The sequence below is a fragment of the Triturus cristatus genome, chromosome 10, assembly GCF_964204655.1.
Source record: "Triturus cristatus chromosome 10, aTriCri1.1, whole genome shotgun sequence".
NCBI classification, from domain to species: domain Eukaryota; kingdom Metazoa; phylum Chordata; class Amphibia; order Caudata; family Salamandridae; genus Triturus; species Triturus cristatus.
In genome coordinates, this window is record NC_140593.1 from 324,721,595 (window position 1) to 324,739,047 (window position 17,453).

The 17,453-nt window shown below is 43.2% G+C and overlaps 1 protein-coding gene across 1 annotated transcript in view; it reads right to left on the reverse strand.

Moving 5' to 3' along the window:
- MRC1 (mannose receptor C-type 1) overlaps positions 1–17,453 on the reverse strand; it is an 841,411-nt gene that overhangs the window by 400,844 nt on the left and 423,114 nt on the right. The window contains exon 17 of the mRNA XM_085631521.1: positions 11,704–11,867. Within this exon, the coding sequence (XP_085487647.1) occupies positions 11,704–11,867 (164 nt within the window). The remainder of the gene's footprint in view (positions 1–11,703; positions 11,868–17,453) is intronic.

Genomic DNA, 17,453 nt, shown 5'->3' on the forward strand with positions numbered 1-17,453 from the left:
ATGGAATTACAACTATTGGATCTTTTACTAACTATTGCGGTCAAAGTAATTCTCATGGAGTGGAAATCTTTTTCTTCAGTCTCTTATCATACTTGGTGGGCATGGGTTTCTTTTCTGCGTAGTGCTCATACGTCAGTTGATCATGCTCACCTCTCTCCGTCTATATCTAATGAGGTGTGGCGGACTCTAGATACGTACGTGCAAAGGGCCTCAGAGGGATTGGTGGCTCAATACCCTTTTGATGTGCCTGGTTAATGCTGTCGTTGTTGTTGGGTGAATCCTTTGGAAATCCTCTTCTCTTCTTTCATCCTGTCTTGTCCTTCTTCCTCTTTTCTTCTATCTTTTTTCTGTCTTTGCTTTCTTTCCTTTCTTTCCCTTTATCCCCAAGTTAATATAGGATGATGATACTTTTTGATAAGCACGTCTCCTGATTATCTAGTGTCTCTTCCTTATTTAATGCATTCCTCGGATATTTCCAGATTAATGAACTTTGTAATGAAATTCTAGTGTTAACTCTCAGCTTTCCAGGTTGGATGTCTTTCAGCTGATATCATTTGTATCATTCGTGATTGTATACTATGCTTGTTCTTACTCCCTTAAAATAATAAATTCTTTTGAAATCAAAAAGAAATTGGGTTGTTGATTGACTGGGGCTGTAACCCTTAGATAAACAAAAACGATCCTGCCTGCAATGCAGGCACCCTTGCACCATGACACTGGGGTGCCTGCATGGGTGATAGGCAGATAAAAGTGCACCAGCGCAAGGAGAGGGCAGGTATGTGCCATATAATGTTAAATATGGCATATTCCTGCTCTTTTTATTTCAATACAGTGCAGCAAGGTGTCTTTCTGCGTTTTGTTACGTGAAAGTTTGATAAATCTCCCCCCCCCCCCAGTTCTTTGTGTAGTATTGTTTATTGTGGCAGTTAGTGCTTTCTATTGGAATAGCACTTCATCTGGGCCTTGGAGCTGGTACCTGCTAAGGTAGATTTTGGTCCTGCAGTTGAATGCATTGCTTTGGCCTTGATATCCACGTGCCTGCGAGATGACATTTAGGTAGGTCGCCATTATTTACACAGATTGTGGCTCTATCCCTGACAGATTGTGAAAGTTTTGGAATAATGTGTACTAGTATATGTTTTAATGGTGCTGGCCCATTTAACTCCTGCTTTCCACTTCCTTTTCTAGCCTGTGTGTCTCATTATGATACCGATCACTCCAGTACTGCCTGCAGGCAATGGGTATCACAGACAGAGCTCTGAAACTACTGTCCCTCTTCCTCAAGGATGAATCCCAAAGGGTGATGGTGAACCAATTCCAGTTGGATGCATTCTCCATTCCAATGTGGGGTGCCGCAGGGCTTATCTTTGAGCCCAGCGCTTTTTAACCTCTATGTCTCTCCCCAATTGTTAAGATCATCCGCTCCTATGTCTCCTATGCCGATGTCACTCAGATCGTTCCGTCAATCCCTGTGGACATGGCAATGACCATAGCTAGCTTCAACTATTGTATTAAAGCAGTAGCAGGGTGGATTGAAATACATCAGAAGCTTAATGGGCAGAAGACTGAAGTGTTCTTTGGAACCCAAGCCTCCATTTGGAACAACACTCTAGGCACCTAATCAGCTCCTGCAGAGAAAGCCAAGAATGTAGGGGTGATCATTGACAGGGAAGTCTCACTGGACTGGCAGGCCAACTGTACCACCTCAACATGTTTTTGATTTATCAAAATGCTGAATACAACCTTCTCTTTTATCACCCTCCCAGCATGAAAACAAGTGGCCCTGGTGTTGGATATATCAAGAATTGACAATTGCAATGCACTTTATTTGTATACTAATAACAACACCCAAGTCAAGCTGCAATTAGTGCAGAACGCATTGGTGAGGCTTACCGTAGACATCACTAAACAGCAGCCAGCGTCCAAGGGATTATTTGATCTGCATTGTCTCCCGATATAAAGTGCACCATGTTAAAGGCCCTCTGCATTGTACACAAGGCCCTTTATCAGGCCAGGACAGATGGAATTAAGGCAATGTTTCAATGGTACATCTTGGGAAAGAATCTTCGCTCAGCCCTCCTCAGCCTGGATACAGTGCCCAGAATCCGGAAGAAGAGATGGTGAGGAAGAGCTTTCTCAGTCATGGCTGCAAGACTGTGGAACTCGCTTCCTACCAACCTAACTTGTATCAATCTACATTTTCCATCTAGAAAAGCCTTAAAGACTTGGCTGTTCACCTTGTAGGGCCATCTCTCAGTAAATGTTAACTCTGTTATTCTGCTGCTTGGTTAAATCGGACTACTAAGACTACAGCGCCTTGACACCTATGGTCATTTGGTGTACTCTAAAAATCTAGTTCAAATCAAATCAATCAAATCATTTGTGATTGTGTTGTGAGGCCATACATTCTTATATGTCTGCAATATTGTTGATTGTGATGCAATAAGCATGCAGCATGACTTGTATTTTGCACTGACCCTTACTGCTCAGTCACATGTGAAAGCAACTATTGGTTAGATTCCTCTCTGTTTTTTAAGCTCATTTGAGGGGTGGGGGTCACTCAGTGAGAATACAGTTGCCGCTGTAGCATTTCCATGAATGTGCGGTCTTGGCATCATTAGTTTTAGAATAAACTGCTTGTCTGTGTGTGCCTTCAGATTGTGTTTTGTCCAATGCTGTTCTTTTTTTGTTTCTTTTTTCAATTGGACAGGATATGGCTACAATTCAACATTAATGCCCATATTTGGTGTTGTGTGGGATGGATTTGCTGTTCTGTAGTATATTCCTATGTTAATATGTCATAATCGCTCAGACTTTGAAGTGTCTTCACTATTGTAAGAAGCACTTTAACGGGAGTTTGTATGATTATCCAGCACTTTTCTCAGTTAATGCACATCTGCCTTTGGGCTTGTAAATATGTACATGACAGTTCATTTTCACTTCTGCGAAACACTCTTGGTTATGCAATTTCAGGGATTGATCTATTGGACACAGGGCCAGTTTTATCAAAGGTTTTTGTAGTCCTTGCACAATGCAAGGGGGCAAATGGTGAAGTAAAACCTAGAATGCGATTTGCCAAGCCATGGAAGGGTATCTTACATGCCCTGCGTGACTCAATACATCTTAAGTAATGCAAGGCTTAGCAAGTCACTGCCTTGTGTTACTCTGTCCCAGTGTCCCTTCCTGCACAAAAAAATCCTGCCTGCAACGCAACGGCCCTTGCACCATGGAGCAAGGGTGCCAGCATTGGCACTAGGCAGCTAAAGGTGTGCAAGAGCAAGGAGAGGACAGGAACTCGCAATATAATGCAAAATTTGGCATATTCCTGCCCTTTGACGCAGAGCAGTGCAGGTAGGTGTCTTGTAGCGTTGCATGAAACAGTGTGCTCATCCAGGGGGCCGGAGGCCGGGCCCTGCAGGCATGTACCTTGTATGTGGTCGCAGCGCCCCCCGAAGGCTGAAGTGTTGGGGTCCTGGCGGGGCTGTCTTAACAGCATTACTCAATCATAGATGTCTCTCTGACTAACGCTCTGGACTCTATTGCCCTAAGTAAAGTATGCAAGACCTGGGTAAAGTCAGCTCCAGCACCTTGGTACAATGACAGTCTTAAGAAAGAAAAAGCTGCTTGCAGGAAATGGGAAAGGAAGTGGAGAAAATGAAAACAGGAGGCAGACAAACTAGCGTATAGAACGGCTCTTAGGCAATACTTTAAAAAATTTAACATCGCTAGATCTCACCTGGGGACCAGAATCTCTGAAGCTAAGAATTCTTCCAAAGAATTGTTTAAAATTTTGAAAGATTTCACCAACCCGAGGGTTAATAACTCATCCATCCCGCGGACTCAACAGTTCTGTGATGATCTGGCAAACCATTTTAAGCCAAAGATTGATGAAATCTATAGTTCTTTTAACACACAGATGGAATTTAGCGAGGTTTCATACAACCCCGATGATTCCATCTCTTCCTCATTGGAAGCTTTTAAGGCCATCACGGCGGAGTAAGTCCACTCATTACTGGCACACTAAAAATCTGGTTCCCCTCCCGACCTGGCTCCTCCTTTCATCATCACAGCTTTGGCCCTGCTCTTGCTGCTCCCATTACTGAAGTCTGTAATCTATCTCTACTCGCAGCCACCTTCTCCCAGAAATAGAAGATGGCTCAAATAAGACCTATATTGAAAAAAGCCTTGGCCGATCCCTTGGATCTTCAAAGCTATAGAACCATATCTCTTCTGCCTTTGTTCTCAAAAGTCATGGAAACCTTAGTTAATAAGCAGTTAATTCAATATCTTGAACTGGATAATTTACTTGATCCCTCTCAGTCAGGCTTTCGTGCATCGCACAGTACCGAATTTGCACTAACTGAAGTCACAGATACTATCAAGTTGGCCCTGGTTAATAGGACACCTACTATGCTGATCCTTCTCGAACTGTTGGTAGCGTTCGGCACCATCTCTCATCGAATCCTAGAGCATAGGCTACGAGAGATTGGTGTCAGAGGAATGGCACTTAGATGGTTTGAAAGCTTCCTTGCTGACAGAACTCAGCGAGTCCAACTTGAGTCGTTTACTTCTCAGACCTCGGCTGTGGACAAAGGGGTTTCACAGGGCTCCATTTTAAGCCCCACTTTATTCAACATTTATGTATCTTCTCTGCCTCCATTATTAGATCTTGTGGTTTTGACACCATATCGTACACGGACAATACACAACTGATAGTTACCATCAATTCAGATCCCATGTCGACCAGAGAAAAATTTAAGAAGTGCATGCTAAAGATGGAGGCTTGGATGACAGATAATTTTTTGCCGTTGAATACGACCAAAAACAAGATTTTGCTGTTCGGGAAAGCGGAGGAGCTTTGGTCTACTGATTGGTTGCCTCCTGACCTGGTGAACCCCCCACCCCAAAAAAATGGGTGAAAAACCTAGGTGTTTTTGTGGACGACAAACTCTCCATGGAAGAACATGTGAAAAGCATTTCGGGCACCTGTTTTGGCCTGATGCGTATGCTCAGAGAGATTTTTCCTTGACTTCCCCTTTCTGCAAGAAAGTCGCTCATTCAGGCACTATTAGTAAGTAGTTTGGATTTTGGTAATTCCCTGTTGGTAGGGATTAGGGAAGATCTTCTCTCCAGGCTGCAGGTTGTGCAGAACACAGCTGCACGTCTGGCCCTCAATCGGCCATCTCGATCCCCTTCGGAGCCTCTCCTGCGTCTGCTCCACTGGCTGCCCATTAGAAAATGAGCATTATTCAAGCTTCTGTGTCTGGTATTTTAAACTCTACAGGGGCATGGTCCGGCCTACCTCAGTAATAAGCTAATACCCTATATTCCTTCTCGCAACTGAGGTCGAGCAAACGGCGGCTGTTGCGCCCAAGGAGGATCAATAAAATCAGAATGGGAGGGCGTTCATTTTCATATCTTGCGCCCTCCCACTGGAACAAGCTGCCAGACGACATTCGGGCTTGCCCCACCTTTGGGCAGTTTAAAAAACATCTTAAAACCTGGTTGTTTAGTCACTAATCAGTTGTTCTCCCCTCTGCTCTTTTGATATTGTGGCACTGAGAGATCCCCGGGGGGATGATTGGTTTTGCACCTAACAAATGTCAATAATAATAATTATAGGCCGCGGGCAAAGCAGTACACTGGGCCATGACTACACAGCCATTCACAAGATTAAAAATGTTTAACAGAAAATTAGTGTTAAATTCTGGTCTGCATGAGCCCTATGCTCTTGGTGCCTCAGGGCAACTGCCCAGCATGCCCATGTGTCAAGACGGCACTGACCCTGTCTTGCCAGCAGGACTCCTTACTACCGGCAGCCAGGCCGGGAACTGAGGACAAACAACATCAGGTGAAGGAGTTCTACGCCGTGATGTTAGAAGGTGCTAGCTTGAGATGAACTGTTGTTGGCTGTGGCATAATGATTTTATAGTGACAGGCACGGCAAGGGGAAGAACAAAGCTGTCCCATGCCGCCTCTGTGTCTACTATCTGCTCATCTGGGTCAATCATCTCTCTTGTGGTCTGGGTCACAGGGTGATACCTGCCTGCAAAGTGGGCACCAACCATATCCACCATGTGTGCCACTGCAGCCGGCTGTTTCTATGTTTTACTTTCACATTGCTCAGCCCTGTCTGAGAGTGTCTGACAGACCACATGTTCCAACAAGCATTAAAAATGCAATAGGTCTCGCCTTTAATAAAATAAAAGCCATTTGCTTTGCTATACAATACCATTAGCAAAGCAAATACCTTTAACTTAATCAAAGGCGAGACCTATTGCATTTTCAATGCTTGCTAAAAGTGTAGGGTTTTGCTGTCTTTAACAATGGGGGATGATGGAAGTACAGGTGGGAGGGTCCGAATTCATTCATGGGGGCTGGGCCTCGGCGATATCTGGCATGGGGTTTTATCAATGAGGGACTGGGATGCTATGACCCTCATGACAGCTCTGGCTAGCAGGATAGGATGCAAGTTGAAGTGTTAATGGCAGAGGTCAAATAGTTTGCAGGATTGTGGGGCGTTAGAAGGCATGCGTGCCAGTCCAAGGCTAGCTCTGGGTGGGCTAGACTTTCCTGTAAAAGGAAGGTACTATGGTGCCAGATTTAGAAAACTCACTAGATAGATATTCAGTATCTAGCACAGGACAAAAAAAACTATCTCCTCTTAAAGTAAATCATTTGTGTCACTTATTTATTATTCATTATTCAGTTAATTAAAAACCATTACATGATATAAAACAGCATACTATATAACTTGTACGTGTTCTGTTAAAAGTGTAAGCGCTTTCTTAAAGTTAAAAAAGTTAAATAAAAATTCCAGCTATACATTTTTTAAATGCTAAGCTCTCCTACCAATTCAGTTCAGCTACAAAACATGAGAGTGGTCTAACTAAGATGGCTTCTCAGGGAGCCCTAATTGTTCATTTGACTCATGTTATAAAGTGCGAATGTGTGAAGTCATGAATAAATGTAATGCACTTTAAGTTCTTGAAATTGGTATGACTATGAATGTTTTTTTAGAATGCAACAGTTGAATAGGGAGCCCACGAGATTAATACAATGGCAGAAAACGTTCTGGCGCTGGTGCGTGTACTCTTCACAAGTTAGTTATGAAGTTTTTAAGTAAATCGTCGTCGAAGATTAAAAGATATGCGCATCCCAGAAAGAGTTATTTGTCTTCAAGAAAAAATGTAACTTGCTGATTCCCATTTCACTACGAATGAAGGACGCGTCTCTCAGTAAATGTATTCCTGTCAGATAATAAAAGGCTGGTTGCTCGGTGATTATTCTTATCAGAAAACAAAGTTCTTTCAATCACAGAATAACATAGAACTTTCTTAAAGTTATTTGTGTGAGAGACGAGTATACTGATGCTGTTCACCTCTGGCAGTTAGTTATTCGTGCCAGAGAATAAAAGATTCATTTCTCGGTTCAGTTGTCCCTCTCCTTCAAGAAAGGACTCGTCTGCTGGTCGGTCCATGGAAGGTATTATCTGTATTTCCGAGGGATGCCTCGTTTAACTCTACGCTGCTCTGAGGCCGGAGATGTTTCTATGTGGCCAAGCCCCCCTGGGGGTCCGATTAAAGAGGCGCCCTTGATCTGGGGAGTGACCACTCATCTGGGCCCATTATCTGTAAGCACAGAGCCCCCCCTGCACAGGAGGCCCCGCCCTGGCTGGCATTATCTGCACGGACAATGGGAGTCCAGTAATGAGCAGCTCGCCACTGGGGCTGCAGGAGCAGGTAAGGCTCTGGGGCTGATGAGGGCAGCCGTTAATGGATCCATTGAGATGAAGAAGGTGAGGGCTGGGATCACGTGCCCTGGCAGCACAAAGGAGGGGGAGCAATGTGGACTTTGTTTGAGCAAAGTTTTGTGCTCGGAGGATTTAATCATAAGTCTCAGTGGCTGGTGCTCAGCACGTGGTTGGGAGGGCAGGCAGGCTTGGCTCCAAGTCCACTCCAAGCTCCCTGACCAAGAGTCTACAAACACAATCAGGCCGCTGGGGCCCTGTTAACGGGACATGGAGCTCACTGACTCTCGTGCTTGCGGGGAGTGGCTCCCCCGCCGGATAATGAGGTTCTGTTTCTCACTGCACGTCACTGGCTAGGCCTCGGTTGGACATGTGTGGAGGTCAGAACTGGACAACGGTGTCCAGTTCTGCGGGTCTCATGTAAGTTATGTGTCCTGCTAATGGAGGACATATTGTGTCCACGTTTTGAGATATATATATATATGATCAAGGCCTCCTGTAGGCTGAAACGCGTCATGCAGGCATTGGATAAATAAATAAAAATTACTCACTTGCATCCTGGGTCAGTGTTCGTCTGTTCCTGTTCTCCTCGTGATTGTTGGTGTGCAGGAGCATTTTTGGCGAAATTCTTCGTTATATATATATTATCTACTGGCGGTCGCCAGTAGATAGTTATAGTTAGGATCGTGTTTCCATAGGAAATCCGCAACATTCTATTTGGAATAAATTTGGCGCCGATTGACGAATCCTCGCGAAATTTTCAAAATAGGTGGGGCGCTCCACTCCGCTCCGTCCCTGAAAGTCTCGGGGGGATTCATCAAGCGGGGGCTGAGAAAAAGGGGGGCTCCCAAAACGCGTTTTCCCCATGCATTTTTCCATAGGACCTTTAGTCCAAGCTACAGCCCGAACGGCTGAACAGAATTACTTGAAATTTGGCAGAGAGGTAGTCCTCAGGTCAGGGATGTGCCTTTTGCAGGTCTGGTGTAAATCTGTTCAGTATTTCCTGAGAAAATAGCATTTAAAAGCATATATATATCTATAAGCGCGCTCCGTGCGCGTACGGTAAAACTTACGGTACGCGCACGGTGAAAAACCTTAAAAAAAAAAAAAAAAAAATACATAACTTAGCATTTAAAAAACTGTACAAATTCACTGAAAAAACCATAAGTTTCACACACGTTATAGTTAGGAATTAGCATTTAAAAAACCTTGCAAATTCACTTAAAAAACCATAGGTTTAACACATGTTATAGTTAGCTGGACATTTCACTCGTGAAAAACCATTGAAATTCCCCTGTTATAGTTAGTGCAGGCAACTATAACTCACGCGACCGCAATCCTCTGCTGATGACGTCAGATATCACTGATGACATATGTGTCTTTCTGAAAAAAAAATATTTGTAATATATGTATAGCTAAAAATTAATGGAAGAAGACATGGGTAAATAAGTGTCTAAATACAGTGATGTAATATCTGACGTCATCAGCAGAGGATTGCGGTCGCGTGAGTTATAGTTGCCTGCACTAACTATAACGGGGGAATTTCAATGGTTTTTCACGAGTGAAATGTCCAGCTAACTATATCATGTGTGAAACCTATGGTTTTTTAAGTGATATATATATATATATATATATCACGGTTTCCAGTTATGTTATGTTATGTTTGTTAATATATATTTATAAAGCGCCAAATCACCAACGGTCTCTAAGCGCTAACACACTGACCCAAAACCCAAACTCCCCCTTCTGCCAGCTGATCAAACAAAAGTGGGGAAGCTTATCCAAAGTTCTTAACTTTTAAGTGCGTGCCCTAGGTTATAAAACCAGTGAAGGAGAGAGATTTGTGAGGGAAGGAGGGTGTAAGAGTCATGTAAATAAGGCAGTATTCTATGTAGTAGAAGCAGATAGGAAAGAGGCAACTCCACCTCGGGGGGTACACGTAAATTAATGTAGGTGGGAGGGTGGTGTGAAAGACTGTTCCCAGTGGACAGGCAGTAAATGTATGAAAACATCTTTCAGGCAATAGACACGTGATTATTTATAGAGTTAGAGTAAAGACAGAGCGGAAGTCCCGCTAGAATCGATGGGAAACTTGGCAGTAACAGCCGTCTTTTTTTACTGTTAGGGTGTATGTATGTGCGCACCCTTGTTTGGGTGCCCCCGACACCAGTTTATATTTGATTCCTTGTTGTATAGCACATGCTCTGTTTTCTCCCCCGTTCTATGCTTATTAGCATAAACTGAGAAATACAGAAATCTGTAAATACATAGTTCCTACTTCACGGGAATGCCGCCTAGTAGCACCAGCACTGAAGAGGTAAATGTTCCCCGCGAGGCCAGTCCTGCACAGGCCCCCGGTACTGCAAGGTTTGGCTCATGGGTGTGTGAGGGGACCTGGTGCAGAGATGGGGATTATGCAGGGCTGGGAGGATTAAGGGCTGGGGGAGGTGTCAGGAGGGAAGGTCACTGCCTCCCACCTCTTCGCGGCTCTATTGTTGGTGAGGCACATGGACAGAAGGCTGGAGGGGGGAGGGACCTTGGGGGGTGTGATCCAGGAGTTCCCTCAGGAGTGCTCTAAAAGAGCCCGGGAGAGAAACCTTGAGACGCAAGACAGGGCAGCGGCTCACCCCGAGGACTGTGTGAAGAGTAATTTGTCTCACCCCGGAGGAGCGCGCGGGGCCAGCCACGCACCCATGAGGAGAGGGGAAGACGGGCATATGACCACTGAGGGGCAGGAACTGCACCGAGGGCACCGGACCAGCCACTGACATCAGCACCTGAGGATTGGAGAGGGCAGGAGCGCACCACTTGCCCCCGGGGTATGGTGAGTGGGCACAGGGCGACCTCTGTTCAGCACCTAGAATCATGCACAGAACAGAAAAATAGACCAGAAAAGACAAACATATCCCGCAACATGACACAGAAGACAGAATCGGGCAGCAAATGGAGAAAAGGGCACAGCGTAGAGGAGCAACCCCCAGAGCAGGCAGATAACAGAGTCAAGGACACAGCGCAGAGAGATGGACACGTAATAGGAGCAAAAAAAAGAGAAATGCATACCTGACTCACTGTAGATAAATTGCACAAAAAGCAGACCGGGACAGGCACAGAGAACAGATAAAAACACAGAATACAGAGACCAGAGCAGCCAAGCATTCCTAGAACAGAGAAACAGGCCGCAGCAGATGAGAAAAAATAACAAGCCGCGCCAATGAGAGAGCCAGACCGGTGCGTGCAAGGCAGCGTGACGAAGCTTCTGATAAGAAACTTTGTCACGGCAGCCGTATGCAGGTGACCGAGTCTTTGGGGGCCGTCCAAAAAGGCGAAAGGGTGGCAACCGAAAACCCTCCTTTTCAATGGGAAGCCAGCGTTTAACATAAACGCTGACTCTACCCAATGAAAATGAGGGGCGGGGCTTCAAGCCCCTTCTTGAAACTTGCTTGATGACTATAGCTCTCGAAGGCGAGGAGCGCATGCCCGATCCAATGCCAGCCGAGTCCTAAAAACAGAGGCTGGGCTCCAGCTTGCAGTGGCTGTGTGCCTTGAGTAAAAATTCAGGTAACTAGCGCTAGAATTTGAGAGACAAGCGTGACACTGAATGAAACAATCGTTTTTTTAATTCATCACGGCAGCAGGGAGAACAAGCCAATTAGCATGCTAAGTATGCAGCTCAGACTGTCGGGCTTTAGTGTGCCTCGTCATAGTGGTGGTCAGGGCGCTATAAACGTGTCACTGATGCATTTTAGTGCGGTTATGTGGACACCAGCACTAAAATGCGTTAGTCTAACTGCTAAAGCGTGGTAATTGGAAGGGATAAAGGACTCAAATTAAACAGGGGCAGGAAGACGCCATCTATGGTGGGCTGGGAATAAGGCTCCATCTAAACTGAAAGAGTTGCACCATGTACTTAACATAATCATAATTAACAGTCACGGTATTAAATTAACACTTACGTATCGCCACAAAAACTTTCTTTCAGATTCACCATTGATAACTACAAGATCACCAAAATTCTTCTTGCAAAACTCTCGAGCCTTTTCCATTGGCAGAGCTTCAGCACTGAAATAGTACTGAGAGTCTTTATATTCAATCCACCCATCGTCCCGGACCACAAAATCTGTAAGGGAAAGACAAATATTCATATACTCCCATTGCCATCCCAAGAGAATGCAGGAAAAAAGTGTTTACTTTGAAACTGAAATGCATTCCGCGATTTGCCTGAAATAATGTGTGAATAATAGACATGTTACTGACCTTCAAAGAATGAAAAGGGTTGTCAACCTTTCTGAACTTACACATACGCTTCTGTCAATGCCACTACCAGCGAAATTGACAAATCACCAAGATTAATGGCATGACATTTTTTTTATCATCAGGACACACTGGTAAAATGATGTGCCGGTCTTTCCATGGTCAAATAACAACTATCGCTGGGTTTTCAGCATATGGAAAAAACTGTGCACTACAATATCAACTAAATAAATGTATTACGTAATGTATTAGGTTTTCGTTATGGGCTACAATCAAGTACAGACAGCAAAAGATTAATAAACACATCTCCATAGGAAGCAACTAATATGGCCATATAATGAAAAAAAACATACTTCATTGCTAAAAGTCCTTTATTTCGTATTTTTATATTATTTCTCCCCAACCTATTATTTTTTATTATTTATTGGTTTTAAGTCTGCGGCACAGGATATTTTTATTACATGAAGTCTATTATCCATTTAAAATGTATCACTTTCTAAATGTTTTGAATGTATTTAAGGAGTGTACAATTTTAAATAATTTATAACATTAAAACCGTAGAACTTAAAACATAACAAACATTTACTCTATCTTAATATAATAATAAAAACATTTTATTGCTTATTTTATTTTTTTATCACCTTCATTATGAATATTTTGCATCAAGGTACTAACTGATTTAGTGGCCATAAACCCTACAAATCAGTAAATTTAAGGGTTTACGATTTTTAAATATCATTTTCTTATTTTACTAAACTAAAATGGGTCTAGAAATGATTACTAGTTTATAAGGGGCATGCTTTGGGTGTTCCTTCCAAATTGTGAATCGTTACTATATGTATCAATTGTTTCCAACCATAATTTTAGTTGAAAACCACTGATTAGTTACAGACTCAAAGGTTGGGGTAGTAATTTATCACAGAGCGGAAGGAGTCTCCTTTGGACCTCTTAGACTTTGGGAATTTGAGTGACAACTTGGAGGTAAGTTGCTAAAAAAGCACACATAAAGGGAAAACATATTATCAATTTTGAAATTGAATCACATGAATGGTGGTGTCCTATCCTTTACAAGCTACCATCGTTGTCATTGTAGCCAATCACATGGCGTGGCAAATTGTGACCTGCCATATGAATACTAATTGGCAGGTCATTCTTTGACTCCCTGTGATTTTACAAACTGCCATTTGTAGATTTCCTGTGTTTCTGTTTTTGCATCATTAACAATGTGCCAAATGTATTTCTACACTCGACTATACATGTAAACATTGATATAGTACTGTGGCCTTTGAAATTAATTCTCTATGATGTGTAGAAGTATGTTTTCCTAATATTTGTTAATATATATGCCATCTTGTCCAGGATATTTGCCACCCCTTTCAGACACTCTTCCCCAACTGTTCTCGCAAATTGGCCTTTGTGTTTGACTTTCTGATGTAATGCATACCAATAAAGTTCTTTTGGGAGTAGTATCATCTTGGCTCCAAAAAGAAAGAAGCGAACTGCTCCTCATTTCCCTGTTTTACCTGCAGGTCTGATTCTAAATAATGAGTTGCCCTATGTGTCAGGGGAATGGCACTCAACATATTTCCCAAGAAAAACGTCATTGGCATGTGAGGGAACAGGAATAGCACAAGCAACACAGTAGAGCAGAAAGGATGCCATGGGCCCTGGTGCAAGCAAGGAAAAGTATCCTTTTGACAACTGTTGGGGTTGGAAACCACTGCAATTGTCAGGGTTGAATAGGCCCCTCAGGGTTCTGGGCCCCGGTGCCACTACAGCTTCTGCAGCAATGGTAGGTGCATCGCTGAAGTCACCAACTGCGAAGTGAATGTCTGTACATAAATTGCAACAGAACTCCCAGTAGATGAGGACAGCAGTGAATCAGAAATGGGAGAAAGGCAAATCGGAAATTATTTCTTTTTCTAAGCTGCCTAATCCTAATAAGCTCAGTGATGGCATGCATTCCTTCTTTAGTAATCTTTAGTTTACTTTATCAACAATCAGTGAATAGTTTTACATATTTATGGTGGGCACACAACTAATGTGTGATAAATGGTTTGCCTGCCTAGAATAGAGCAAACACAAGGCTCGAGTATAGGTGTTTTGCAGTTGTACTACAGAGCAACAGAGTGTGAGGGAAGCAACACATTGAGACATGAAAGTGAATTGAAAGGCCAGCGGACCACTTCCAAGCTTGTGAGGTGTGAATTGAAAGCCCACTTCTTTGTTTATTTTCAGTTTTAGCTGTCTTGCCCGCTCCATGGTTGCCAAAAAAATCATAAAAAATGCTTACATGTATCGGGCTACCAGTCAACACTCTTTCACCATTGGTCTGTTGACATGCCACGCAAATGATATGCCCTCCCACCCTGTCATAAGGTACAGACCAACAGATCAACCTCCTCCTGCCATTGGATGCCTTCACTTTGAGTGACTGCATATGTCCTTGCACATACATCTAAAAAGCATACCTCCCCCAAAATAGAAATTGTGAGACACTTGCACTTCCGAATGACTGGTAGCCCCTATGTATAGTAGAGTTACATCAACTATTTTCGGTTGTATGATTGAGGCATGCATAGCTAAACCAAGTGTGCCTCTACCACGTAGCCCGAACCACGAATGCGTCTTAACCACGCATTCCTCTACCACGCCTGCCTTTACCATGCAATTTCGTAGTAAAACATGAATGGTAAAGGGGTATGCATGGCTAAGGTCACCACTACTCTGACCCTCCCGCCCTAAGCTACAAACCCTCTACCTGCCCACCCGCCCTGTGGCCCAAAACCTAAAAACTACCCATTCTCCTTTAGGCCTAAAACCCTGCCTCTCAACATACAGTACTCCAACCCCCTCCCACCCCCTGGCTGTCCCTAAACCTTAACATACACTACCCGCTCCCCCCACCCCCTGTGCTGTCCCTTAAACTACCCCAACCCCTTCTACTGCCCTTAGGCCTAAAACCCTAACCAAATAATTTTAAAAACTAGCTAAATCTCCTCCCCCAGACCTAAAAACTACCCTGACCCTCCCTAGCCCTGAAAACGAACCCAAACCTCCCTCGGCCATGAAAACTACCCTGACCCTCCCCCAGCCCTGAAAACTACCCCTAGCCCTTAAAACTACCCGACCCCCCACCAAGCCTTGAAAACTACCTGACCCCCACAAAACTACCCAGACCCCCCAGTCTTCAAAACTACCCTCAAAACTACCTCCCCAGCCCTCTCCACTTACCTCTCTGCATCCTCTGGCTCTCTTCCTGCTTCCACCGAGCAGCAGCAGCAGCTAGACAACACACTGCCTTAACAAAGCATATGCACCATTAAGGCAAGCCTAGTTATGCTTACTTAGTCTGAACATGTGTGGCTGAGGCTGCGGTGTTCTGAATGTTTTCCACTATTTTAATATCTCTCAAGACATTTATTGTAAATTACAATGTTCATGCCTCACTATAAGCCAGCTTTGGTAAATCTATTTATCCAACTGAAAATAAGCACGTCATTAGAGTAAGTAGAGTGTATGTGCAGATTTTTACGAGGAAGTCACACCCCCTCTTCCAAGGGTTATGATTGGCATTTCAACCACTTGTATTTGATGTGAGAGAGTCCTCTAGTAACCACTTATGGAACTGTGTCTCCCCTGTTGTAGTGTTGTACCACTGACAGTATTCAGAATACACTTCTCTCAAATCAAAGACAAAGCTTACACCCACAAAAACATAAACAGCCTAAATAAGCTATCTAGTTGTAGTTCCACTTAGCAGTGAACTACAGTTCCTATCAATAACAGGGTGTGATCACAAACTTAAAACAAGAACATGCAATGTATTGAAATCTGTAATTCTGACTCATTATATTCAAACAGCTTTGGAAAATAATTAATCATATGGAAAACAACCACGAATAATTAACATAGCAAAGTGTGCATTCAAATTTATATACTAAAGCCACCTTCCCACCTCCCACAGCTTGGTGCATTGGTACAGGTTATCTAAAGCAGTTGCTTCTGAATTGACACAGACCTTTATCAACAAGATGTGGAACTTAAACTTCAAGAAAATATTTCATTTCTTTTGCATTTGTTTGTGAAGTACACCAAGTAAGAATTAGTGAAACGGCTTTTGCATCTGACTCAAGAGGGACACCTAGTAAAAACTAGTGGAACTACTGCTTTGTGTAAGAATAACAAGGCTTTTGCATTTGATTAGAAAGGGATCTGGACACTTAGTAGTGACTTGTGGAACTGCAGTTTCATCAAAGAATTTCAGTGCTTTTGCATTTGACTTTTGGGGGAAACCTAGTGATGACTAGTGGAAATGCGGCTTTATGTAAGAATTTTTAAGGTTTTGCATTTGACTTGTGAGGGACAACTAGTAACTACATGCAGAACAGCACTTTCATATTTGATTGGAAAATGACACCTAGTAATGATCTATGGAACTGCAGCTTCATGCAAGAATTTCAGTGTTTTTGCATTTGATTAGAAAGAGACGGGGACACCTAGACTTGTGAAACTGCACCTTCACAAAATAAAATCAATGCATTTGCTTTTGATTTGTGAGGGACACCTACTAATGACTAGCGGAACAGCAGATTTGTGAAAGAATCTCAATGCTTTTCCATTTGACTTTTGAGGTACACCTTGTAACCGCTAGTGGAACTGCAGCTTCATGTAAGAATTTCAATTTTTTTCATCTTACTTGGTAGGGACACCTAGTAATGATGAGTGAAACTGTACCTTCAAAAAAGAAAAGAAATGCTTTTGCATTTGACATGTGAAGGACACCTAGAAACAACTTGCAGAACTGCATGTTTGTGAAAGAATAAAAAAGCTTTTGCCTTTGGCTTGAGAAGGATACTAAGGACCCTGCATGAAGCAAGTTGATGCAGGGCAAAGCATATCCTTTAATGATATTTACTAAGCCACAAAAGCCACCTTACATGACTCTGCATGGTTTAGTAAATCCAAAGTAACGCAAGGCAACAGATATCACTGCTTTGCGTTACCTTGCAGCAGGGAGGTATTCCATGGGTAGAGTATGGGCTTTTCCACACATCCACCCATAATTTTTGAAACAATCCCAAATTTACAAAGGACTAAAACCTGGAATTGCACCATAATGAAGTGCTTGCCCGATCTAGGCATATCAAAGAAAAATATTTTTATATCTCCTCGTTACTTCCTCTTTGTATGCAAGCTGCAGCACACATAGAAAGAAGACTACTTCTTTAAAGATTGAATTTGTGAAGGAAGGCGTACCTTACTTCACAAAAAAATCCTGCTCATAATGCAGGCACCCTTGCACTCTAATGCAAGTGTAACAGAGATGGTGCTAGGCAGCACACAGTGCATCAGTCCAGGAGAAGAGCAGAAATGCATCATATCTTTGTAAATAACACACATTTTGTCTCTATCCCTTTCAAGCAACACAGTGCAACATGTTTCCTTGCTG